This window comes from Mus musculus, chromosome 9, assembly GCF_000001635.26.
Source record: "Mus musculus strain C57BL/6J chromosome 9, GRCm38.p6 C57BL/6J".
NCBI lineage: Eukaryota > Metazoa > Chordata > Mammalia > Rodentia > Muridae > Mus > Mus musculus.
Window position 1 is genome coordinate 7,058,277 of NC_000075.6, and position 27,158 is coordinate 7,085,434.

General features: G+C 39.9%; 1 protein-coding gene across 8 annotated transcripts in view; it reads right to left on the minus strand.

The window, feature by feature from the left end:
• Dync2h1 (dynein cytoplasmic 2 heavy chain 1) overlaps positions 1-27,158 on the minus strand; it is a 249,757-nt gene that overhangs the window by 129,727 nt on the left and 92,872 nt on the right. For 6 of the 8 annotated variants that reach the window (NM_029851.3, XM_006509827.4, XM_030244008.1 and 3 more), the window contains 8 exons: positions 26,658-26,800; positions 24,881-24,962; positions 22,728-22,882; positions 19,596-19,733; positions 17,937-18,050; positions 17,486-17,646; positions 13,525-13,648; positions 12,732-12,853 (listed from right to left, as the gene is read on the minus strand). In NM_029851.3, the coding sequence (NP_084127.2) occupies positions 12,732-12,853; positions 13,525-13,648; positions 17,486-17,646; positions 17,937-18,050; positions 19,596-19,733; positions 22,728-22,882; positions 24,881-24,962; positions 26,658-26,800 (1,039 nt within the window). Of the gene's footprint in view, positions 1-12,731; positions 12,854-13,524; positions 13,649-17,485; positions 17,647-17,936; positions 18,051-19,595; positions 19,734-22,727; positions 22,883-24,880; positions 24,963-26,657; positions 26,801-27,158 lie in introns of those variants that run through there. The other 2 variants (XR_003947762.1, XR_001778791.2) reach the window with 1 other exon arrangement.

The following is a 27,158-nucleotide window of genomic DNA, read 5'->3' on the forward strand; positions in this document are numbered from 1 at the left end:
GTGCTTCTCAGCCATTCGGTATTCCTCAGGTGAGAATTCTTTGTTTAGCTCTGAGCCCCATTTTTTAATGGGGTTATTTGATTTTCTGGAGTCTACCTTCTTGAATTCTTTATATATACTGGATATTAGTCCCCTATCTGATTTAGGATAGGTAAAGATCCTTACCCAATCTGTTGGTGGCCTTTTTATCTTATTGACGGTGTCTTTTGCCTTACAGAAGCTTTGCAATTTTTTGAGGTCCCATTTGTCAATTCTCGATCTTACAGCACAAGCAGTTGCTGTTCTATTCAGGAATTTTTCCCCTGTGCCCATATCTTCGAGGCTTTTCCCCACTTTCTCCTCTATAAGGTTCACTGTCTCTGGTTTTATGTGGAGTTCCTTGATCCACTTAGATTTGACCTTAGTACAAGGAGATAGGAATGGATCAATTCCTATTCTTCTACATGATAACCACCAGTTGTGCCAGCACCATTTGTTGAAAATGCTGTCTTTTTTCCACTGGATGGTTTTAACTCCCTTGTCAAAGATCAAGTGACCATAGGTGTGTGGGTTCATTTCTGGTACCCCATTTTTCAATAGTGTTTGGTTCTCTGGAGTCTAACTTCTTGAGCTCTTTGTATATATTAGATATTAACCCACAATTGGATGTAGGATTGGTAAAGATATTTTCCCAATCTGTTGATTACCATTTTGTCCTACTGACAGAGTCCTTTGCCTTACAGAAGGTTTGTAATTTTATGAGGTTCCATTTGTCGATTCTTGTTCTTAGACCATAAGCCATTGGTGTTCTGTTCAGGAAATTTTCCCTGTGCCCATGTGTTCCAGGCTCTTCCCCACTTTCTCTTCTAGTAGATTCAGTGTATTTAGTTTTATGTAGAGGTGCTTGATCCACGTGGACTTGAGCTTTGTACAAGTAAATAAGAATGGATCAATCTGCATTCTTCTACATGCTGACTGCTAGTTGAGCCAGCATCATTTGTTGAAAATGCTGTTTTTCACTGGATGGTTTTAGCTTCTTTGTCAAAGATCAAGTGACCATAGGTATGTGGGTTCATTTCTAGGTCTTCAATTCTATTCCACTGATCTACCTGCCTGTCTCTGTATCAATACACGATTGCTATGAAATACAGCTTGAGGTCCTTAGTCATCAGGGAAATGAAAATCAAAACAGCCCTGCGATTCCACCTCACACCAATCAGAATGGCTAAGATAAAAACTCAGGTAAGGATGTGGATGCTGGTAAGGATGTACAGAAAGAGGAACACTTCTCCATTGCTGGTGGGATTGCCCACTGGTACAACCAGTCTGGAAAACAGTCTGGTGGTACCTCAGAAAATTTGGACATAATACTATCTGAGAACCCAGCTATACCACTCCCTAAAACATGCTCCAAAATATAACAAGGACACATGTTCCACTATGTTCATAGCAGTCTTATTTGTAATAACCAGAAGCTGGAAATAACTCAGATGTCCCTGAACAGAAAATGTGGTACATATACACAATGAAGTACTACTCAGCTATTAAAAACAATGACTTCATAAAATTCGCAGGCAAATGGATGGACTGGGGAACCTCCTGAGTGAGGTAACTCAGTCACCAAAGGACACACATGTAATGTACTCACTGATAAGTGAATATTAGGCAAAAGGCTCTGAATACCCACAATACAACTCACAGACCACAAGAAGCTCAAGAAGAAGGAAGACCAAAGTGTGGATGCTTCAGTCCTTCTTAGAAAGGAGAACAAAATACTTACAGGATGTTGAGGGTAGGATAGACTTAGGAGAAAGAGAGGAGAGGAGGGGGAGGGGAAAATGGGCCAGGAGCAGATAGGAGAGTAAATGGAGATGACAGACAGAGGGTCAGGAAATTGAGAGGTGTGTAGCAACGGAGGATGAGGAACTGGGAGTAGCCACCAGAAAGTCCCAGATGCTAGGAAAGCAAGAGGCTCCCAAGACCCAACAGTGATGACAATAGCTGAAATACACAACAAAGGGGAGGGAGAACCTGTAGAGACCATAAAGAGAGGTTAGGCAAGGCTCCTGGTTGAAGGATGGGGGCCACCTATTCATCTCCAAATTTTTAACCCCTAGTTGTTCCTGTCTAAAGGAAATTCGGGGACAAAGTGTGGAGCAGAGACCAAAGGAAAGGCCATCCAGAGACTGCCACACCTGAGGATCCATCCCATATACAGACACCAAACCCAGACACTATTGCTGATGCCAGTAAGTGCTTGCTGACAGGAGTCTGATATAGCTGTCTCTTGAGAGGCTCTGCCAAGAGCCTGACAAATACAGATGAGGATGCTCACAGACAACCATAGGACTGAGCACATGGGGATGCCAATGGAGAAGTTAGAGAAAAGACTGAAGGAGCTGAAGGGGTTTGCAACCCCATAGGAAGAACAACATCAACCAATCAGACTCCCCAGAGCTTCCCAGGACAAAACCACAAACCAAAGAGTACACATGGAGGAACTCGTGGCTCCAGCCACATATGTAGCAGAGGGTGGCTTTTTCTGGCATCAATGGGAAGAGGGGCCCTTGGTCCTCTGAAGGCTAGATGCCCCAGTATAGGGGAATGCCAGGGTGGTGAGTGGGTGGGGGTGGGGGGAACACCTGCATAGAAGCAGGGGGAGGGAGGATGGGATAGAAGGTTTGCAGTGTGGAACCCCAGAAAGGGGATAACATTTGAAATGTAAATAAATAAAATATCTTATTTTAAAAAAAGGAAGAAAATACATTACACACACACACACACACACACACACACACAAGATGAAGAAGAAGCTTCCAGAACACCAAACAGATTGGATCAGAAAATTATCCTGCCACATAGTAATCAAAACAGTATACAGAACATAGAATTTTAAAAGCAACAAGGGGAAAAAGTCAAGAAAGGCAGACCTATCAGAATTACACCGGATTTGTCAATAGAGACTCTAAAACCTAGAAGGGCAGACACTGGGGTCTTGTAGATCCTAATAGACCACAGATATCAGTCAAGATTACTATAGCTAGCAAAATTTTAATCACCGTGGATAGAAAAACCCAGATAGCCCACAACAAAACCAAATTTAAACATCACCTTTCCACTAACCCAGCCTTATAGAGGATAATAGAAGGAAGACTCCTAACACAAGGAGGGTAACTACATTCATGAAAACTCAAGAAATAATTCCACACTATTAAAACAAAAAGAAGAACAACACACACACTCACACACATCACCAACATTAAAATAGCAAGACGTAACAATTATTGTTCATTAATATCTCGCAACATCAATGGACTCAATTCCCAGTAAAAAGACATAAGATGCATAAACAGAATCCATCATCCTGCTGTATCTTAACAGCAAAGACAGTCATTATATCAGTATAAAGGACTGGAAAAATGTTTTCCAAGGAAATGGACCCTCTCGCTCCCACCCAAAAGGCTGAAGTAGCCATTCTAATATCTAATAAAATAGACGTTCAACCAAAAGTTACCATAACAGATAGGAAAGGACACTTTATAGTCATCAAAGAACCAAGAGGACATCTCAATTCTGAACATCTATGTCCCAAATGCAAGGGCACCCATATTCATAAAACAAACATTACTAAGCTTTAAATCATACATAGAACACTACACATTAATAGTGACCTCAACACTCCATACTCACCAGTGAACAATGAGGCAGAAACTAGAGAAATAATGAAACTAACTTAGGTTATAATGCAAAAGGATCTAATAGACATCTATAGAACATTTCACTCAAACACAAAAGAATATGACTTCTCAACTCTTCACAGAACCTTCTCCAAAACTGACCACATACTTGGTCACAAAGCAAGCCTCAACAGATACATGAAGACTGAAATAACTTCATGTATCTATCAGATCACCCTGGATTAAAGCTGGCCTTCAACAACAGCAGAAACAACAGGAAGCCTACATATTCCATGGAAACTGAAAAACTCTCTACTCAATGGTCACTGAATTAGGGAAGAAAAAAAGAAAAATTAAACACTTTCGAGAAACCAATGAAAATGAAGACCCAACATACCTAAATTCATGGGACACTATGATAGTAGTGCTAAAGGGAAAGTTCACAGCACTAAATGCCTTCATAAAGAAGTTGGAGAGTTCTCATACTGACAAATTAAAAGTACACCTCAAAGTTCTTGATAACAAATGTGCGCGCGCGCGCGCGCACACACACACACACACACACACACACACACACACACACATGAGTAATTGATAGCAGCAAATAATCAAACCCAGGGCTGAAATCAATCATTTAGAAACAAAGGCAATAATACAAAGAACCAATGAAACCAAAAGCTGGGTCTTTGAGAAAAATCAACAAGATAGACAAACCCTTAGCCAAACTAACGAAAAGGCAGATAGTACCCAAAGTAACAAAATCAGAAATAAAAAGGGAGACATAACAACAAATACCGAGGAAATCCAAAGAATCATTAGGTATTACTTCAAAAGACCGTACTCCACAAAATTGGAAAATCTAAAGGAAATGGATGATTTCTTTCAGACAGATACCAATAAACAAAGTTAAATCAAGATCAGGTAAACTATCTGAATAGCCCTATAACCCTTAGGAAACAGACGCAGACATTAAAATCTCTCAACCAAAAGAGCTCTGAGCCAGATGGTTTTAGTGCAGAATTTTACCAGAGTTTAAAAGAAGAGCTAATGCCAATACTTCTCAAACTATTCCACAAAATAGAAATAGAAAGAACACTGTCAAAACTCATTCTATGAGGCCACAGTCACCCTGATAACACAACCACACAAAGGATCAACAAATGAAGAGAATTTCAGACCAATTTCCCTTATGAAGACTGATGCAAAAATATTCAATAAAATACTCACAAACTGAATCCAAGAACACATCAAAGACATCATTCAATATGATCAAGTAGGTTTCATCCCAGCGATGCGGGGATGGATTATGAAAAAAAAATTCTGTCAATGTAATCCATCATATAAACAAAATGAAAGAAAACCACATGATAATCTCACTAGATATATAAAAATTGTTTGACAAAACCCAACACCCCTTTCATATTAACAGTCTTGGAGAGAGCAGAGATACAAGGCACGCACCTAAACACAATCAAGGCAAGATACACCAAGCCAATAGGCAACACCAAATTAAATGCAGAGATACTTAATGCAATTCAACTACATTCAGGGACAAGACTGACAACTCTTTCCCTAGCTATTCAATATAGTTCCTGAAGTGCTAGCTAGAGCAACAAGACAGCAAAAGGAGATAAAGGGGACACAAATTGGAAAGGAAGAAGTCAAAGTATTGCTATTCACAGGTAATATGGTGTTTGGATACAAAATCAACTCAAAGAAATCAGTAGCCTCCTCTACACCAGTGATAAACAGGCTGAGGAAGAAGTTAGTGAAACATTCACAAAAAACACAAATAATATAAAATATCTTGGTGTAACTCTAACCAAACAAGTGAAAGACCTAAGTCTCTAAAGAAGAAATTTGAGGAAGATATCAGAAGATGGAAAGATCTCCAAAGTTCATCGATAGGCAGGATTAATATAGTGAAAATGGCCACCTTAAAAAAGCAATCTACATTAAAAAAAAGAAGAAACACAGGGCCCCTAATGGAGAAGCTACAGAGAGCACCCAAGGAGCTGAAGGGGTTAGCAACCCTATAAGTGGAACAACAATATGAATTAACCAGTACCCCCAGACCTCGTATCTCTACTGCATATGTAGCAGAAGATGGCCGAGTAGGCCATCACTGGGAAGAAAGGCCCCTTGGAATTACAACTTTATATGCCCCAGTACAGGGGAACACCAGGGCCAAGAAGCGGGAGTGGGTGGGTAGGGGAGGAGGAGGGAGGGAGGGTATAGGGAACTTTCGGGATAGCATTTGATATGTATATAAAGAAAATATCTAATAAAAAAAAAAAGCAATCTACAGATTCAATGCAATGCCCATCAAAATTTCACCACAATTCTTTACTGATCTTGAAAGATCAATTCTCCCCTTCCGCTCGACTCGAGACTCGAGCCCCGGGCTACCTTGCCAGCAGAGTCTTGCCCAACACCCTCAAGGGTCCACACGGGACTCCCCACGGGACCCTAAGACCTCTGGTGAGTGGACCACAGTGCCTGCCCCAATCCAATCGCGTGGAACTTGAGACTGCGGTACATAGGGAAGCAGGCTACCCGGGCCTGATCTGGGGCACGAGTCCCTTCCGCTCGACTCGAGACTCGAGCCCCGGGCTACCTTGCCAGCAGAGTCTTGCCCAACACCCGCAAGGGTCCACACGGGACTCCCCACGGGACCCTAAGACCTCTGGTGAGTGGATCACAGTGCCTGCCCCAATCCAATCGCGCGGAACTCGAGACTGCGGTACATAGGGAAGCAGGCTACCCGGGCCTGATCTGGGGCACAAGTCCCTTCCGCTCGACTCGAGACTCGAGCCCCGGCTACCTTGCCAGCTGAGTCGCCTGACACCCGCAAGGGCCCACACAGGATTCCACACGTGATCCTAAGACCTCTAGTGAGTGGAACACAACTTCTGCCAGGAGTCTGGTTCGAACACCAGATATCTGGGTACCTGCCTTGCAAGAAGAGAGCTTGCCTGCAGAGAATACTCTGCCCACTGAAACTAAGGAGAGTGCTACCCTCCAGGTCTGCTCATAGAGGCTAACAGAGTCACCTGAAGAACAAGCTCTTAACAGTGACAACTAAAACAGCTAGCTTCAGAGATTACCAGATGGCGAAAGGCAAACGTAAGAATCCTACTAACAGAAATCAAGACCACTCACCATCATCAGAACGCAGCACTCCCACCCCACCTAGTCCTGGGCACCCCAACACAACCGAAAATCTAGACCCAGATTTAAAAACATTTCTCATGATGATGATAGAGGACATCAAGAAGGACTTTCATAAGTCACTTAAAGATTTACAGGAGAGCACTGCTAAAGAGTTACAGGCTCTTAAAGAAAAGCAGGAAAACACAGCCAAACAGGTGATGGAAATGAACAAAACCATACTAGAACTAAAAGGGGAAGTAGACACAATAAAGAAAACCCAAAGCGAGGCAACGCTGGAGATAGAAACCCTAGGAAAGAGATCTGGAACCATAGATGCGAGCATCAGCAACAGAATACAAGAAATGGAAGAGAGAATCTCAGGTGCAGAAGATTCCATAGAGAACATCGACACAACAGTCAAAGAAAATACAAAATGCAAAAGGATCCTAACTCAAAACATCCAGGTAATCCAGGACACAATGAGAAGACCAAACCTACGGATAATAGGAATTGATGAGAATGAAGATTTTCAACTTAAAGGGCCAGCTAATATCTTCAACAAAATAATAGAAGAAAACTTCCCAAACATAAAAAAAGAGATGCCCATGATCATACAAGAAGCATACAGAACTCCAAATAGACTGGACCAGAAAAGAAATTCCTCCCGACACATAATAATCAGAACAACAAATGCACTAAATAAAGATAGAATATTAAAAGCAGTAAGGGAGAAAGGTCAAGTAACATATAAAGGAAGGCCTATCAGAATTACACCAGACTTTTCACCAGAGACTATGAAAGCCAGAAGAGCCTGGACAGATGTTATACAGACACTAAGAGAACACAAATGCCAGCCCAGGCTACTATACCCGGCCAAACTCTCAATTACCATAGATGGAGAAACCAAAGTATTCCACGACAAAACCAAGTTCACACAATATCTTTCCACGAATCCAGCCCTTCAAAGGATAATAACAGAAAAGAAGCAATACAAGGACGGAAATCACGCCCTAGAACAACCAAGAAAGTAATCATTCAACAAACCAAAAAGAAGACAGCCACAAGAACAGAATGCCAACTCTAACAACAAAAATAAAAGGGAGCAACAATTACTTTTCCTTAATATCTCTTAATATCAATGGACTCAATTCCCCAATAAAAAGACATAGACTAACAGACTGGCTACACAAACAGGACCCAACATTCTGATGCTTACAGGAAACCCATCTCAGGGAAAAAGACAGACACTACCTCAGAGTGAAAGGCTGGAAAACAATTTTCCAAGAAAATGGACTGAAGAAACAAGCTGGAGTAGCCATTTTAATATCGGATAAAATCGACTTCCAACCCAAAGTTATCAAAAAAGACAAGGAGGGACACTTCATACTCATCAAAGGTAAAATCCTCCAAGAGGAACTCTCAATTCTGAATATCTACGCACCAAATGCAAGGGCAGCCACATTCATTAGAGACACTTTAGTAAAGCTCAAAGCATACATTGCACCTCACACAATAATAGTGGGAGACTTCAACACAGCACTTTCTTCAAAGGACAGATCGTGGAAACAGAAACTAAACAGGGACACAGTGAAACTAACAGAAGTTATGAAACAAATGGACCTGACAGATATCTACAGAACATTTTATCCTAAAACAAAAGGATATACCTTCTTCTCAGCACCTCACGGGACCTTCTCCAAAATTGACCATATAATTGGTCACAAAACAGGCCTCAATAGATACAAAAATATTGAAATTGTCCCATGTATCCTATCAGACCACCATGGCCTAAGACTGATCTTCAATAACAACATAAATAATGGAAAGCCAACATTCACGTGGAAACTGAATAACACTCTTCTCAATGATACCTTGGTCAAGGAAGGAATAAAGAAAGAAATTAAAGACTTTTTAGAGTTTAATGAAAATGAAGCCACAACGTACCCAAACCTATGGGACACAATGAAAGCATTTCTAAGAGGGAAACTCATAGCGATGAGTGCCTCCAAGAAGAAACGGGAGACAGCACATACTAGCAGCTTGACAACACATCTAAAAGCTCTAGAAAAAAAGGAAGCAAATTCACCCAAGAGGAGTAGACGGCAGGAAATAATCAAACTCAGGGGTGAAATCAACCAAGTGGAAACAAGAAGAACTATTCAAAGAATTAACCAAACGAGGAGTTGGTTCTTTGAGAAAATCAACAAGATAGATAAACCCTTAGCTAGACTCACTAAAGGGCACAGGGACAAAATCCTAATTAACAAAATCAGAAATGAAAAGGGAGACATAACAACAGATCCTGAAGAAATCCAAAACACCATCAGATCCTTCTACAAAAGGCTATACTCAACAAAACTGGAAAACCTGGACGAAATGGACAAATTTCTGGACAGATACCAGGTACCAAAGTTGAATCAGGATCAAGTTGACCATCTAAACAGTCCCATATCACCTAAAGAAATAGAAGCAGTTATTAATAGTCTCCCAACCAAAAAAAGCCCAGGACCAGATGGGTTTAGTGCAGAGTTCTATCAGACCTTCAAAGAAGATCTAATTCCAATTCTGCACAAACTATTTCACAAAATAGAAGTAGAAGGTACTCTACCCAACTCATTTTATGAAGCCACTATTACTCTGATACCTAAACCACAGAAAGATCCAACAAAGATAGAGAACTTCAGACCAATTTCTCTTATGAATATCGATGCAAAAATCCTCAATAAAATTCTCGCTAACCGAATCCAAGAACACATTAAAGCAATCATCCATCCTGACCAAGTAGGTTTTATTCCAGGGATGCAGGGATGGTTTAATATACGAAAATCCATCAATGTAATCCATTATATAAACAAACTCAAAGACAAAAACCACATGATCATCTCGTTAGATGCAGAAAAAGCATTTGACAAGATCCAACACCCATTCATGATAAAAGTTTTGGAAAGATCAGGAATTCAAGGCCCATACCTAAACATGATAAAAGCAATCTACAGCAAACCAGTAGCCAACATCAAAGTAAATGGAGAGAAGCTGGAAGCAATCCCACTAAAATCAGGGACTAGACAAGGCTGCCCACTTTCTCCCTACCTTTTCAACATAGTACTTGAAGTATTAGCCAGAGCAATTCGACAACAAAAGGAGATCAAGGGGATACAAATTGGAAAAGAGGAAGTCAAAATATCACTTTTTGCAGATGATATGATAGTATATATAAGTGACCCTAAAAATTCTACCAGAGAACTCCTAAACCTGATAAACAGCTTCGGTGAAGTAGCTGGATATAAAATAAACTCAAACAAGTCAATGGCCTTTCTCTATACAAAGAATAAACAGGCTGAGAAAGAAATTAGGGAAACAACACCCTTCTCAATAGTCACAAATAATATAAAATATCTTGGCGTGACTCTAACTAAGGAGGTGAAAGATCTGTATGATAAAAACATCAAATCTCTGAAGAAAGAAATTAAAGAAGATCTCAGAAGATGGAAAGATCTCCCATGCTCATGGATTGGCAGGATCAACATTGTAAAAATGGCTATCTTGCCAAAAGCAATCTACAGATTCAATGCAATCCCCATCAAAATTCCAACTCAATTCTTCAACGAATTGGAAGGAGCAATTTGCAAATTTGTCTGGAATAACAAAAAACCTAGGATAGCAAAAAGTCTTCTCAAGGATAAAAGAACTTCTGGCGGAATCACCATGCCAGACCTAAAGCTTTACTACAGAGCAATTGTGATAAAAACTGCATGGTACTGGTATAGAGACAGACAAGTAGACCAATGGAATAGAATTGAAGATCCAGAAATGAACCCACACACCTATGGTCACTTGATCTTCGACAAGGGAGCTAAAACCATCCAGTGGAAGAAAGACAGCATTTTCAACAATTGGTGCTGGCACAACTGGTTGTTATCGTGTAGAAGAATGCGAATCGATCCATACTTATCTCCTTGTACTAAGGTCAAATCTAAGTGGATCAAGGAACTTCACATAAAACCAGAGACACTGAAACTTATAGAGGAGAAAGTGGGGAAAAGCCTTGAAGATATGGGCACAGGGGAAAAATTCCTGAACAGAACAGCAATGGCTTGTGCTGTAAGATCGAGAATCGACAAATGGGACCTAATGAAACTCCAAAGTTTCTGCAAGGCAAAAGACACCGTCAATAAGACAAAAAGACCACCAACAGATTGGGAAAGGATCTTTACCTATCCTAAATCAGATAGGGGACTAATATCCAACATATATAAAGAACTCAAGAAGGTGGACTTCAGAAAATCAAAGAACCCCATTAAAAAATGGGGCTCAGAACTGAACAAAGAATTCTCACCTGAGGAATACCGAATGGCAGAGAAGCACTTGAAAAAATGTTCAACATCCTTAATCATCAGGGAAATGCAAATCAAAACAACCCTGAGATTCCACCTCACACCAGTCAGAATGGCTAAGATCAAAAATTCAGGTGACAGCAGATGCTGGCGAGGATGTGGAGAAAGAGGAACACTCCTCCATTGTTGGTGGGAGTGCAGGCTTGTACAACCACTCTGGAAATCAGTCTGGCGGTTCCTCAGAAAACTGGACATAGTACTACCGGAGGATCCAGCAATACCTCTCCTGGGCATATATCCAGAAGATGCCCCAACAGGTAAGAAGGACACATGCTCCACTATGTTCATAGCAGCCTTATTTATAATAGCCAGAAGCTGGAAAGAACCTAGATGCCCCTCAACAGAGGAATGGATACAGAAAATGTGGTACATCTACACAATGGAGTACTACTCAGCTATTAAAAAGAATGAATTTATGAAATTCCTAGCCAAATGGATGGACCTGGAGGGCATCATCCTAAGTGAGGTTACACATTCACAAAGAAACTCACACAATATGTATTCACTGATAAGTGGATATTAGCCCCAAACCTAGGATACCCAAGATATAAGATATAATTTGCTAAACACATGAAACTCAAGGAGAATGAAGACTGAAGTGTGGACACTATGCCCCTCCTTAGATTTGGGAACAAAACACCCATGGAAGGAGTTACAGAGACGGAGTTTGGAGCTGAGATGAAAGGATGGACCATGTAGAGACTGCCATAGCCAGGGATCCACCCCATAATCAGCATCCAAACGCTGACACCATTGCATACACTAGCAAGATTTTATTGAAAGGACGCAGATGTAGCTGTCTCTTGTGAGACTATGCCGGGGCCCAGCAAACACAGAAGTGGATGCTCACAGTCAGCTAATGGATGGATCATAGGGCTCCCAATGGAGGAGCTAGAGAAAGTAGCCAAGGAGCTAAAGGGATCTGCAACCCTATAGGTGGAACAACATTATGAGCTAACCAGTACCCCGGAGCTCTTGACTCTAGCTGCATATATATCAAAAGATGGCCTAGTCGGCCATCACTGGAAAGAGAGGCCCATTGGACTTGCAAACTTTATATGCCCCAGTACAGGGGAATACCAGGGCCAAAAAGGGGGAGTGGGTGGGCAGGGGAGTGGGGGTGGGTGGATATGGGGGACTTTTGGTATAGCATTGGAAATGTAAATGAGTTAAATACCTAATAAAAAATGGAAAAAAAAAAAAAAGAAAGATCAATTCTCAACTTCATATGAAAAACAAAAAACTGAAGATAGCTAAAACAATCCTGGTCAATAAAAAACTTGTGGGGGGATCACTATCCCTGATTTCAAGCTATACTACAGAACAATAATAACAAAAACTACACTGTATTGGTATAGAAACAGATAGGTGGATCAATGGCATCCATTCAAAGACTCAGAAACCCACATACCTATGGAAATTTAATTTTGACAAATAAGCCAAAACCATACAATGTAAATAATATAATATACATATTAAATTGTCTGTAATGCAGTTCAGACCACCCCATACTTTGCATTTGACTTACAATTCTAATCCTGACTGCTCTGTTTCCAGAGGCTGAATCCGTTCCAAGACATGGGAGTACTGTACATTGGCCTTAACCCAAGCAGCCAAAGGAGCAGCTGCAGTGCTGGCACGCTTAGCATTCTGAAAAAAAAAAAATTATTTCAAGGTACCCAATAACTGACTTAATATCAGACGCACATAAAGGTAATGTCAACATTTTATCTACACATTTATTTTACTTAGGCTTTTAACTGATAGTTTAAACTACAGTAAAATGTTCTTTATTGAAAGAAATATAAGTATTTATGAACTCTACTTGCAATTTCAAGTCAGTCTCCTTTAAGCACATCTGATCTTTCAGAATTCACATGAGCCAACATGATTGTTCTGTCTTATTTATAAAGAGTGCACATAGCATTTTCTTTTTACATGTGATAAGCTTATATTAAATGAGAACAAGTTCAAAAGCATTGTTACTGATGTCAAAGAAGGTTTAACATTTAAATAAAGAATTTAAAAAGTATCAGAATCATTGAAGTTAAACTTTCTTGAGATTTGACACAAGTATGGGGAAATAGATGCCCACTGCTACTGAAGTACCCAGCAGAGGAAAAAGCAATGCTGGGAATGGTGTGGGGCAAAGTGAGAGAAAAGAAAAGGATAAGCAGACAGTGCACTCTAGATCCAAACCTATGCAGGCAGTAAAGCTGAAGCGTCGTCTTTCTCATTTAAGATTTTAGATGATCAAGACAAATGCTTGGTAACGACAAAGCACCCCACAGTGAAAAAGCATAGCTTACAACTGAACCTACCTTTGGATCGAAAGAGGCTTTGTTTTTGAAGAGAAGCTCCTCCACACTCTCTCGTATCTCCTTAGGAATGTTCCGCGCATCAAAAGTTGCAATGTCTTCTCTCACACCCCTTTTTGCAAGGAAGCTAAGAAGAAGGCACAATAACTCAAATATGGCCAAGCAAAATTGCTTTTTCTAAATAAACATAAGATGAACAGTACTTAAAGCCTATCAGTTAACAATACGAGGTTGTGAAGATTTAACACAGAGCCATCGTGTTTTAATGAACAAGAAGCACAAGCTTCGAGAGCGTGAGACAGTCTACCTGCCACCCCTTGACTAACCTGGAGCCAGGCATGGAGTGCGAGAATCACACTGAGGTTCAGCCCACTCTCCCAACATGTCAAGTACTGCACATTCTCATAGTCTAGACATGCTCCTGTAGACTTCATGGAACTTCCTAACACATGGCCTCAGCCTAACCTCTCTCTCTAGAGGTAAAAAGACTCCTATCACCAACATGGATATCAGCAATACAACCCCCAGCACCAACGTTCAATCAAAGACCTGAAGCTAAGTGGCCCCACACCTAGTCAATCCTCAGCCCTTTCCAGCTTATATCTTATACTAGTCTAACTCACTCATTCCTCCCTTATTCTCTCTTGTACTTCTTAACCACCCTCTACTTTCCTCTCCCTGTCCCTCTCTTCAAACCATCCCCAAAGTACCAAATTCACAGAATGTTTTCTTCATCAGTAACCTGTAGTGAAAGCACAATGCTTTTCTACTATGTAAGGATTAAATTACTAAATAAGGACCATTCTTAAAGATTATCAGGCATTCCTCTTCCTTATTTAGTACTTTGAATAATCACTTGCAGAGAAAATATATTTATATTTCGATATGATTACACATACCTTGAAATTTCAGTATAGTCTCTGTACTATGTATTTAGACAAAAGTTAGTCTGAGAAATAATAAAGGAAATATTAAGAATGATCCACAAAAAAACTGATAGGCAGCCACGATGGCAACAGCAGGAAGTAGACCAACTGGAGAACAGGTACCAGAATACATCTGTAACTGCACAATTGCAGAAGATGGGCACGTGAAGCGAATGCAACAGAAGCAGTCCTTCTGTCTAGTGAGGGGATAAGGGGACATGTGCTGTTCAGGAAGCTGGGCCCTGTTCAAGAAAGGTTGAAGGCAGAGACAGCTAACTTGGTGGACTTAAGCAGTGTCCTAGAGACAACCTTCAAATAGAAAAGAGACCATAGACAATGAGGGGGATAATTCAGAGGGAGTAGGCATTTGCATCTGCTCTGTGGATGAAGAAAATGGCTAGCATTTGGAAAAGAACTTGTCTGCTTTTTACTATCAAGTTCAGTTTCCACTGTGAGACATACCCTCACAGTAGAATGCTTCTACAGTGGTCTACTCTTGCTGTGGGATGTCCTCACACTGGGCTGCTATCTCAGTCAGGCATGCTCATAGTGTGCTAACCTTATGGTGTCACATCCTCATGGTGAGATGAACTCAGGGTGGGATGCTATCATACTGGAAATACCTATTTCTTATTAGCCAATGTAAGGTTAATACTGATTATCATCTCATCAGGGTCAGGAATCACCTTTGCTTTGTCAGGGATTCTCTAAATTAGAATACCCTCTATCATTCCTATGAGGAATTACCGAGATTAGGCAATCCAAGTGGAAAAAAGCCCCATGGGCTGGGACCCTAGACTATAGAGATGGAGAAAGCATGATGACCTGTAGCAGTTTTCTCCCTTGGTTCCTGACACTGGATATAATGTGACCCCAGTTGCATCAAGCTTCTGCAGCCTTGAACCATACTGTGAGTGGTATACAAGCCCTTTCTCCCTTAAGTGGTTTTTGCACAGTATTTTATCAGAGCAATCTAAGAAGGTAGTGCTGAGCATGGGATGGACATGTGAACTATGCTCTTCAAAAATATTTATTAATAAATATTGGGAATACATGATGAACAGAGCAAGACTTGGAAAATGACTTGACCAAATGACACTGTCAGAAAAATATGTCAATTTGGATTTTAGGTAAGGCCAAGCAATTTTTACAGTGATCCTTACCTCTAAGACCATGAAATATGGAGCCAGAGAGACCTGGGCTAGTCACTGCTAAAAGTGATTTGAGACAAGTTACTCAACATGTTCAGACTGAATTTCTTAAAGATGTGGGATAAGAAAGATGAACACAGATATTGACAGTGAGAATGGAAATGTGGCTGGAAACATTCCCACTAACATGGTGCAGAGCCTCTGGAAAGCTTTGCAGGAGAAAGGTAAGTCTGTTGATATGGGCTAGCAAAGATTCAGAATGCTGGCAGGAGCTTAGAAGACAGAAAGGAATGCCAATTAGAAAGATAGCTAATGAGACTTCAAACAGTAAGAATGACTCACAACTTTTGTACATCTCCCTCCGTGTCCTGTAGCTCTGTGTGAGAGTAAATTTAGTGGTCAGTTTAGTAAAAAAGTGGACACAATTTCAAGGTGTCCCAGAATTCAGGTTATCACTGACTGCTTTGTTTTGGGTTTAAGGAAAAACTTGCCAGCAAAAGCAAAGCAGAAAGATTTAAAAATCCTGCACTTTCTCCAAAATAGAATAAGGCTTGAGCCGATAGATAGATAGATAGATAGATAGATAGATAGATAGATGGATGGATGGATGGATGGATGGAAGGAAAGAAAGAAAGAAAGAAAGAAAGAAAGAAAGAAAGAAAGAAAGAAAGAAAGAAAGAAAGAAAGTCCATTAAAATAAAGCTGAAGGGATTACAAAGCAACAAACCAAACAGTGCCATGCCCTGGAACAACGCACATACAGTTTGGTAGGATCTCAAGCATCAGCAGGATCAATGCTTGAACTCATCTGAAAGGCTCTGCTATGGGCAGAGAGTTCTGTGGTGCCTTTCTCTCTCTCACACACAGCTCTCTGTGACAACTGTTTCCTGGAGATCAGTCACTGAGTCAGCAGTAGATATCATCTAAGCCCCTACCTCCTGCTAATGCTTAAACTAGTGGAAACCTGGCATTGTTCATGTGACTGCAGAGTTTGAAGGCATCCAAGACGCAATAATTATGGGGAAATGGGGAACTCAAAAGGGGAACACTGGTAGTTGCAGAGTGTATACAGGTCCTGAGAGAGTAACAAGTACAGGTGAAGAGAAAGGGGTGAACTGGGGAAACAGGGGCAGCAGAAAGATAGAAACATGCAGACAAAAGTCATTCCCAGAGCAAGACCACGCAGGCTGAACACATACAGCACTGCCCAAATCCTTTGTAGCTTACAGCACAAAATTATATGTCCCAGTCACTGGACATGGAGCTAGCAGATTAAATGTTTACCATGCTGGCTTGCAAACTCGCCATGGTCCCAATTCCTTTCTTGTGGAATGTTTATACTGTGCCATTACTTGTTCAAAGCTTCGTAACTCTACAGGGCTAATAGCTAAAAGATTGACTAGAATCTAGGTTGACAAAGAAACTTTGGACCTCTGAGCAATGCTAGAACCACTAAAACTGGGATCTTATGAGATAGAATGCATTTTGTGATGCAATGCCTTGTGTGGATGCTATGGTTTAAAAAGATGTGTTTGGGTGCCAAGCTAACAACAAGAAGTGTTAAGAATTGAGACAGTTAATCTTGTTAATCAACTTGAGAGGATGGAGAAGTAACTGCGGAATGAGTAAAGCATACCCCTGACATTTCTAGAGAGGGTTGATGTACAGCACAACCCCATAGGCTGGAGCTCCAGATGGAATAAAAGGAGACATCATCTACAGAGGATGTTTCCTGGTCCTGGTTATGTGAGCTGATTTACCCATTCCTGCCATGGTAAACATCTCTAATACTATGATCCAAAACTATATGCATGCATGCAGACAAAAGGTCATTGGTGAAAACAAAAACAAAAACAAAAACCATTCTGTATAAGTGAAAAAACTTACCTTTTCATGCTTACCCATGATGTATCAAAGATACCCATTAACCTCAAAACTCCTTCAAGAATGTCTCGGATTACATCTGGTGGCATGCGGAGTGAGCGGATTTCTGAAAGAGATTCCGGCCTAATGTTTCCAACTGCTAGCTTAGCTTCATTGACTAAAGGCTAAGAAACAAAAACATTAGGACTTGTTAATGTGTGTCATCATGACTGAGATACTTATTTCCCCAGGGATCTTTTATATTGTAGAAAAAGCCTGGCTACTTAGTCAAATGTGCAGAAAACAGATTTAAGAGTATGCCCTAACTCCTATCTGGCAAGCTTTCTTGCTTGCTTCTGGCAACAATGCCATACAACAAACTGAACAACAACCGCACTTAAACTCAGATACAGTGGTAGGGAATGTGTGACAGGATCACAGTCATGCTTTGTTAGAACACATAGTTTTAACTTACTTGTACTTCTTTTAATTCATCATCAATTTTACTTTTTCTCTCTTCAATTTTAACAACTTCTTCTGCTATTCGCTGTTTCAATCTTTCAAGTTCTGTCTTTTGTTCACTAGCATCCTATAGGAATAGGATTATGACATTACAATCACATATACACACTCAGTGTTTAAAAGGATGAAAACAGTATTTCCTGATTTTTTTCAATATTAATATTGGGTCAATAGCATGATAAAGGCAATTTTCTCAATTGAGGGTCTTCTTTCCCACATAACTCTTGCTTGTGTCAAGTTAACAAAAACAAAAAAAAAACAAAAAAAAAAAAAAAAAGAGAACTCAACAGCCATGACAGACAAAAATTGTATTTGAGAAATAGATAAAATAGAATGGCAGAGGCAGGCCATTTCTGAGTTCGAGGCCAGCCTGGTCTACAGAGTGAGTTCTAGAACAGCCAGGGCTACAAAGAGAAACCCTGTCTCGAAAAACAAAAAAACAAAACAAAACAAAAAACAAAAAACAGAATTATGGCACAGAGATCTAGTATGATTTATAAGTTCTGTTCAAAAGTCAGCTCTACTTTACCACCATCAACAGAACAGAAACACAGAACAGGAAAAATCATAAATTCAGTTTTAAGCCTGCCTTATTCTGCAAATGAAAAACTGAGCTGAAAAGATATGTTTTATGCATAACCAGACACTGCAGCTCACAGGGGAGACTCTGCTGCAGAACACAAAGGGAGCAGCTTCACAGCCCCCCAATGCTGGTGGTAAAAGGATGCAATGGACAAAGCACATGGCACATGCAGACATGACACCCAGGCAAAGAAACAGAACATAAATGTCACTTGCACACAGGTCCAACTGAAGTGGGAATTTCTGGTTTTACTGGAGACTGAGTTGTGTCATGTGATGTTTTCTGGAAGCTGTCTTATGAGAGGATGTTTTGCTGGAGTGGATGCTCGAGAGGACATGAGGACATGTGATGTTTGTAAAAGGTATAAGTATAATGCAGCAGACAGTGGACAGTGCTCTGGCATTGGTTTGCCTTGCTGGTCTTGGCTGGGCTTCTCTAATGCTGGTCTTCACTGATGATACTCTTGCATTGGTTCACCTTGCTTTCTTCACTGATCTTCTCCAGTCATGACTTCATATAGAGAAACATACCAAAGAACTCATGATACTCCAGGGACTTCTTGCTGCTTCCATGAACTTGTACCAATAGGAAGATTTCATGGTTTCTTTGGGACCAAGCACTACTGATGATTCATGTTTGGTGTTTGCTAGTGGACTGGGTTACTGATAACAACGATTAGAATTGCCTGAAAGAACTATTTCTAAACAGGTCCACATCCTCTTTGTCCTATTTGCCATCTTTCCTCCCTACCTTTGGTTGCAGCATGAGCCTTTATTAAAGTGGGTTTTGAACAATACAAGCCTATAGGAATGGCTAATACAAGTGCACATGAGACATCTGAGGGCTTGACACCATCAGTATGAATATGGAAAATAACACGCATGTCTTCTAAAGGTCAATGTGAGACAGTATGGATGAACCAGCTCTTTTAATCTAAGTTAAAAATATTATTTTCCACACTGATAAGTGCTATAGAAGTCCTCTACTTCACTTATTTATCTACTGGCCCCTGGCACTCCCAAACATCACCTGCATGGACACTGTGATCTCCTGAAGGGCAGAGTCCGCTTCATCCTGCTTTATTCGAAGCAGGATACTCTGCTCGCCAGCCTTTCTGTTCAGCTCATCTACAAGAGCTTTGGCTTCATTTAGTTTAGACACGCCAGCCTAAATTGACACAACATTGATTGGAGATATAAAAGAAGAAATTCTATTTACATTCAGAAAAAACCTTCATGAAACAATCATGCAAATGGAGAAGGGGACCATTGTTTTTTTCCTTCCTCCCTCCCTCCCTCCCTCCCTCCCTCTCTCCCTCCCTCCCTCCCTCCCTCCCTCCCTTCCTTCCTTCCTTCCTTCCTTCTTCCCTCCCTCCCCTCCCTCCCTTCTTTCTTCCTTCCTTCCTTCCTTCCTTCCTTCCTTTCTTTCTTTTTGTATAGAATAGAGTTTATTCAGGGCATGGGGAGGGGAGTTAAGAGGGTAGCGGAGGCAGAGAAAGGCAGAGAGAAGGAGATAGTAGAGTAATGGAGGCTGGCCATGGCCACGTGGAGACAGGGTGGGGGGGGGGGAAGAAATTGGGAGTGAGGGGTCAAGAGGCATGAGAGAGGCAAGAGCGTAAGAGGTTAAGAGGGCATTGTTTTTCTTATTTGTTAAGCAGGGTTTTATCATATCATCAAGATGTAGCAAAATACTTGGTAAGAGACTTAAGGAAAAGTATACTTTAAAGCAGGGGTTCTCAATCCCTTTGGGGTCACATAACAATCAAATATTGTGATTATCAAATATTAACACTACAACTCATAACAGTAGAAAAATTACAATTATGAAGTAGCAACAAAATAATTTCATGGTTGGGGGTCACCACAACATGAGGAATTGTATTAAAGGGTGGCAGCATTAGGAAGTGTGAGAGCTACTGACTTATAGCATGAGAGTGAATGCTGAACAGAGCAACATAATACTCAATAATCTAATTAGTGGGCTGACACTCTTTTATGCATTGTATGTGACAGAAAGAAAAGGAAGTTTTAGTGAACCTTTCAGTCTGTAACCAGAGTGAGTCTTTCTCACTGTAGGCTTGGTTTGTTTATGTGCACCTCATACACAGTACTGGCAGACATCATTAAAATTACACCTGCATTTGACCTGACATGGCCATTATAGCCCTCTATCCTACTCCCCACCATAAACCTAAGGAAAGGCCATGGAAACAAATTCTTATTTTTCTATTAAGTAAGTGCAGTTTCTGTCCTCTTTCAAATTTAGAGAAAGGGTCAAGGAGAAATGACAATATAAACAATATTTACAGAGCACCTAAAGAGAATATAGGTATCACGTAGAATTTCATCTAATATACTTACATTTAGCTGACTCAATGCAGGAAAAATTCAGCAAGTTAAAATAATTTACCCAAAGCACCATTAAGAACTAAGTCAGAAAAGCAACCCTCCCCAAATCTTATTTAGTTACTGGCTTCATATCCTCTTAGCCTTCCACCTATCTAAGACACTTATGGTAAGACACTTTTGTGGAAATCACTGCACACCTCATACTTTGGCTACAGGATAGTGAGACATCAGTCTTGAACTGACTCTGTCCTGCTGACTGGCTTTCATATAGCAGGAAGGTGCTATGTATGGGGTCAAAAAAATACCAGTGGTTTTATTCAGCACTGAACCCTTGATATCACACTTCTGACCTGTCAGGTAAAATGTGTTCACTGGAGCAATAGTGCAAGACAATTTGTGGACTACTCCATAGGTCAAATTCATGCCAGGCACTTTTACTATAGTCAGACCCATGACTATGGATGTCGTGAGGCCAAGAGGAGGGCCTACTGATGCTGTTTTCCTACCAAATGGTAGAGTTGTCCAATTCCCTTCTAAATACATGTATGTCTCAGTGTCAGTCTTGATCAGAGAAGCTTCCTATTGCAATAGGTGATGCTTAAATCTACAATGCTGAGAGTAAGAGACTATCAGTGTTCAGCCATAGAAAGACATCTATGCCAAGCCCTCTAAGATGCAGGAAACATCAAGGAAGAGGGAGAGGAAAGAAAGTGTGAGAATCAGAGGCTGGGGAGGAGCACTGTCAGTCCTCTCTTCTAAACATGCCATGGCTACTGTACATATGAAAAAAAGCAGCGCTGGTTGCCTCACCAAGACTCAAACAAGATGAACCCAGTTCTAAATTCCAGCCTGGGTGTGAGAGGGCCACTAAGGGGCTTCACTCCTCATTGAAGAGCTATTGGTATAATTGATGGCTTCTGGCAGTCACTCTCTTTGAGGGTGTAGTCACTGGTAGTCTCCCCCATGTCCCACGAGATGAGCCCATAGTCACATACACATAGACAACACCAAATAGACTCATTGGGTTAAATAAGAAAAGAACTTTTAAAGGAAGATTTGGACAATTAGGTCTTAAATTAAGTTGAATGCTACTGTCTTACCCTACCAGAGAATAGATAATAATGCTGGCGATTGAACACCCAACACACACACCTTTTATATGGTAGGCTTTACCCCAGAGGCTGCCATTTCAAAACCACATTTAAGTCTCTATATTTAGAATAATACACAAAGAAAACTATTCAGAATGTGAAGTGACAGGGATAAGAACATTATTTTATAAATATAATTTTAACAAAAACATCAGTTTGTTTTGAAAACATAATTTCAGTTTCATAGTATCAAATATTAACTTTTTTAGTGATATTTACAAAAGCAATGTTTACTTTTCCTTTGTTCTCTTTCTTTTTTTCTGGTCTTCTGAGACAAAGGTTTACTAATTAGCCCAGGCTAGCTCAAATTCCCAATCCTCCTGTCTCAGCTTCCCAAATATTTTGTAACAAGCATGGACAAAGCTCAACTAAATAAAAAGACCTGGAGGGGAAGTACTACAACTGTTTAAAACATTAAATGTTATTCCTTAAAAGTGAAATAGCTATTAATGAAGAAAAACTCCTCACTGTAATCTAGTGGGAAATACTGTATGGACATATAATTGTTTCTGGAGGGTTTATTATATATTACTTACTCATATTAAGTATATGCCACATGAAACATAGTATTGTGAACTACATAAGCATTCCCTATAAGAAGTAACTCAAGACATAATAATTAAAAACTAAAAATAAACTCTTGACGATTACCAGTACTATACCTGTAAATGACTCTGTCTTTTCAGTAACTCCTTCTTCTTGCTGCTGCTGATGGCAGAATACACATGCAGAAAGGTCATGTACCTGCTTGGGGTGGCCCCATAAGCTTTACAAGACTCATGGATTAATAAGAATGACTTTATAAAGTCGGGATCAACTAGAAAAAGATATTAAGTGAAAGTTACTCATAAGCATGATGCATTAAGAGTTATACCAAATAATCTTACCTATATGTCAGATACTTATGAACACAAGCCCTTTCTGCAAAACATAAAAGCATCCATAGCTCCTATGCTCCTTAAGAATTTGACCACTATGGTTGCGGTGGTCTCTCTTATTTACTTCCCCTGAACATGGCTATTGCTGTACAATCAATCTACTAATTAGAATTAATTATTCTAATAATAATTATTCCAATTATTAGTGATCAGAATAATTGTGATATAATTAAATTATAATGTTTTTAAATCTAATAATTATTCTAACAATTAACTTTATACATATAATAAAAAAGACAACACAGTAAAAGCTACTTGAAATAGAAGAGATTCTAAACCAATTAAAATTTCATTTGATGACAAAAGGGGAGATACTTCAAAACCCAGAAAGTTAAGAGTGCGTTCACATGGAATTTAATGTGTCTCTGATCTGTCCTACACTTCTCTCACTGACCACCTGCATTCCCTACTGCAGTGAAAGAAGTCAACTTTTCCTTACTGCCTCAATCCAGGAGCCACTGAGGCACTCTTTGACTCATCCTTTCCTAAAGTACCACAGCCATTACAGTCTAGCCCCATGACAACCAGTTCCCAATACTCTCCAAGTCCATAATTTCTCAGTTTACCTATTCCTTGGTTCAGGCCTTGTCTGCCCCACATTACAGAAACACACTTCTAAAGTGGTCTAGTTGCATGTCACTTTTCCTGTACTAACCATTTGATAATAACTGGAGAAAGGAAACGTGGGGATAGAGTAGTGGTGGGGAGACAGACCAAGAGATACTACTTTAAAAGAAAATCCTAATTACATTCCTAATGTAATCTCTCAAAAAACCCCAGAGCCCTCAAGTTAGATTACAAACTGAGCTTTGGTCCACTGACCCTACCCACCCTTTCTCTTCATTTAAGCTGACCCAACCAGCATTTAAGATCTTTCTACTACTTCTTTACAGTTCCATAAAAGTGCCCATGCTTCTGTCCAAACTGTCTTCAGAATACCTTTGTAGATGGCTCTTTAGAGCACTTCCACGTCCTATGATCCTAGGGACATCAAAACAATCTCCCAGCACAGTTCAGGTGAACCTACATCACCACTTTCTTGCTACATCCAAGATTAATGTCTATACAAAGCATAATTCTTGGTTTCACTAGGTTATTAGCTCCTCAGTAAACTGCCATGCATTTAGCATAAAACAACTTTAGTAAGCATTTCATGATTAAATGCTTTTGTTAAAGAATGAATATGGCTATGGTATAAAAATAGCTTATTCAAAATTAATGTGGAATATTACAATTGAGAAACAATCATCTATACTCAGAAAATATCTCAAAACTTTTCTGGACTAAGTTATATGGCATATATACTGATCAGAGTCAAAACAATATAATCAGGACTTCAGTTCACTGGGTTATTTTTTTTATTTTATTTTATATTTTTGTGAATGGTTAGAGAATAGAGGTGGAGGACAATGTGTACAGGTTCTTTAGGGGGTGGGGCACATGTATATGAGAGTACACATGCTCATAGAGGCCAGGTGTCACTGCCCAGGAGTTGTCTCCATTGTAAGGCCAGGCTGGCTGATTTAAAAACACAGGATCCTTCTGTCTCTGCCTTCCTAGCACTAGGGTTAAAAACAACTGCCACAATGATACTGAAGCTCAGGCCTTATGCATGCACACAAGCAGTTTACCAAGACATCTCTCCAGACCCATAAAAAGTATTTTTTAATTTCTGGCATTCTTATACACATTATTTTGGCTTATATATGATACAAATTAATTTAAAAGTAAAAGAACTCTTCAAAATTTCATGGACAAGAAACCTGACTGTTAACAATTTTCATTATTTAAATTTATAATCATCTTCCATGACTCTATAACATGAAAAAAAATCCCATGAATATACATTAAAAAAATCAATTATACCAAAATACTACCTGAATTTCTTTTCTTTTCATCCTTTCTTTTTTTTTCATATTTTTCTTCACCATCTGTTTCACTGAATAACATTTCTGGTATCTAAAATACAGAACATGTCTTTAAAACTGAATGAAATGTATCCCAAAACCAATTCTTTAACTAATGCTGTGCTTCCATTCACTGATTTATGATAAACCAGCAAAGTCTCTAAGAGGTTTTAAGTGAGCATTTGTGGGGTACAGTATATTAGGAGGAGCACTTGTGAGGGAAGCACGTGCAAGCATGTGGAAGTGTATTCACACGCACAGAAAGCAGAGGGCAAGCCTGTGCCATTCTCAGGAATGGTAAGCCCCTCTGTGGAGACAGGGCCTCTTGCTGTGCTCTTTCTCCAATCAGACTAGCTTCCTGGCTAAGACCCACCTGTTCCTGCTTCCCCAGAGCTGGAATTATAAGCATGCACCACCATGCCCAACTTTTTACACGGCTCATGGGACAGCCAAACTTGGTCCTCACTATTGTCTTCATGCTTGGGTGGGAAGCTATACTTTTGAGCATGCCACCCTTGTCCCAAGACACTTTCACCTTCCAGCCTGACTCCTTCTCAAAGCCAGCCTCCTCTCAGCCTCTGCTCCCATCTACAGTCTAGGGTCACAATCACCTCTGCACTTCAAGCCCTCTGTAGTAGCTAATACCACTCCTCTCCTTCAAACCCTAATTTACCTCTTTATTAGCTAAACTCCTTGGTAAAGCGTAATTCCATTTGTACAAGTGCCTTCAATTTCCCTGCCCACACTTGTTTCATCACTCTCAAGGAGCAAAACCACAATATTGGCTAAATTCAAGTTATCATTTACCTGGGTGTAAAGGAGTGTACATATAGCTTGAGAAAAACCATACAACTGTGCTAGCTAACCTCAAGGAATCAGACTCAACCTCTCACTTCTCTCATTACCATAAAGTATTGCAAATGTCTTCTCTCAACCCTTCAGGCTGTCAAGCATCTTCTCTCACCCGTCATTAAGTAATAATCACTTCTGAATTCAGGGAGAAAAACAGAAGCATATCCAAAACTTTATACCTGCTTACTATTCTCATAGAACAAAACACTTGCAAGCCCTCTTATCTGTTTGCTGAAAGCTAGCTTTGCCTATGATGTGTATGATATCACTAATGCTGAAATGTACCAGACATGAATATGTATTTCTATTACGTAAAAATGAGTAAGCAGTTGGAAATATGAATGCCATTTAAAGCACAATGTCTAAGGTTATTACTGACTCAGACAAACTAAAATAAGTGGGTTGTAGTTTCAAGGTTCACACATTAAACTTAACTCTTCTTAAACATTTTGGAATATCAGTGTGGTTTTTAAAAGAACTTTGTAAAATTCTTAACTATGAAGCTGGGCAGGCAGTGGTGCATGCCTTTAATGTCAACACTGCAGAGAGGAAGGCAGATCTCTAAGTTCAAAACCAACCTGGTCAACAGAGTGAGTTTCAGAATTACCAGAGCTAGATAGAGAAACTCTGTTTTGGTTTCGTTAAGAAAAAAAAATTCTTACTAACTTTTTAAAAAATTCTAGAATAGCTCTTATTAGTCTAATAAATCCAAGGCATAGAATATATTCTACCAAAGTACCCTGAGCTAAAATAAAACAGAGATGATTTCAGAGTATCATGCCCAGCCCCCTAGCTAAGCTAATGCTCACACTGGAATTAAGCAAAGACTGTGAAAGTAGCATTATATAGAATGTGCTTTGTTTTTGTGTTTGCAAGTTTCAGCATCAGAACATACCTTTTTCATACTGCTGTCTGACCAGCCCTCCATCCATAGCACCTGGCATTTCTTATGCAAAGCTGGATTACTCTCACAGTTTACTATGAAGTTCAAATTTGCAGAATCCATAATCAAGACAATATGCAAATTTTGTTGAATTCCTGAAAAAAAAATGGTGAGAAACTATATGAGAATAATTATGATTATGAGAATAATGATAAATCAGACAATTTACATTTTAATGAGTAACCAGTTGAATGAGATGATCATTCTCTACAAATGAAACAGTAGGAGATGCTTATGAGAAAGAGCGAGCTGCAAAATAATAGTAAGGCAAAATTTGTGCGTTGGTTAAAAAAACTACACCCATATACACATGGGCAGCACTGACTAGACTCTGGGTTCCAAAAAAAGGCACCATGTTGAGAGAGTGGGTGATGGTAATGGATCCTAGGATTTAAAGAGGGGACAAAGGTTGATATCAACATATATCAAACTTTCTAAGGGTGAATAAAAATA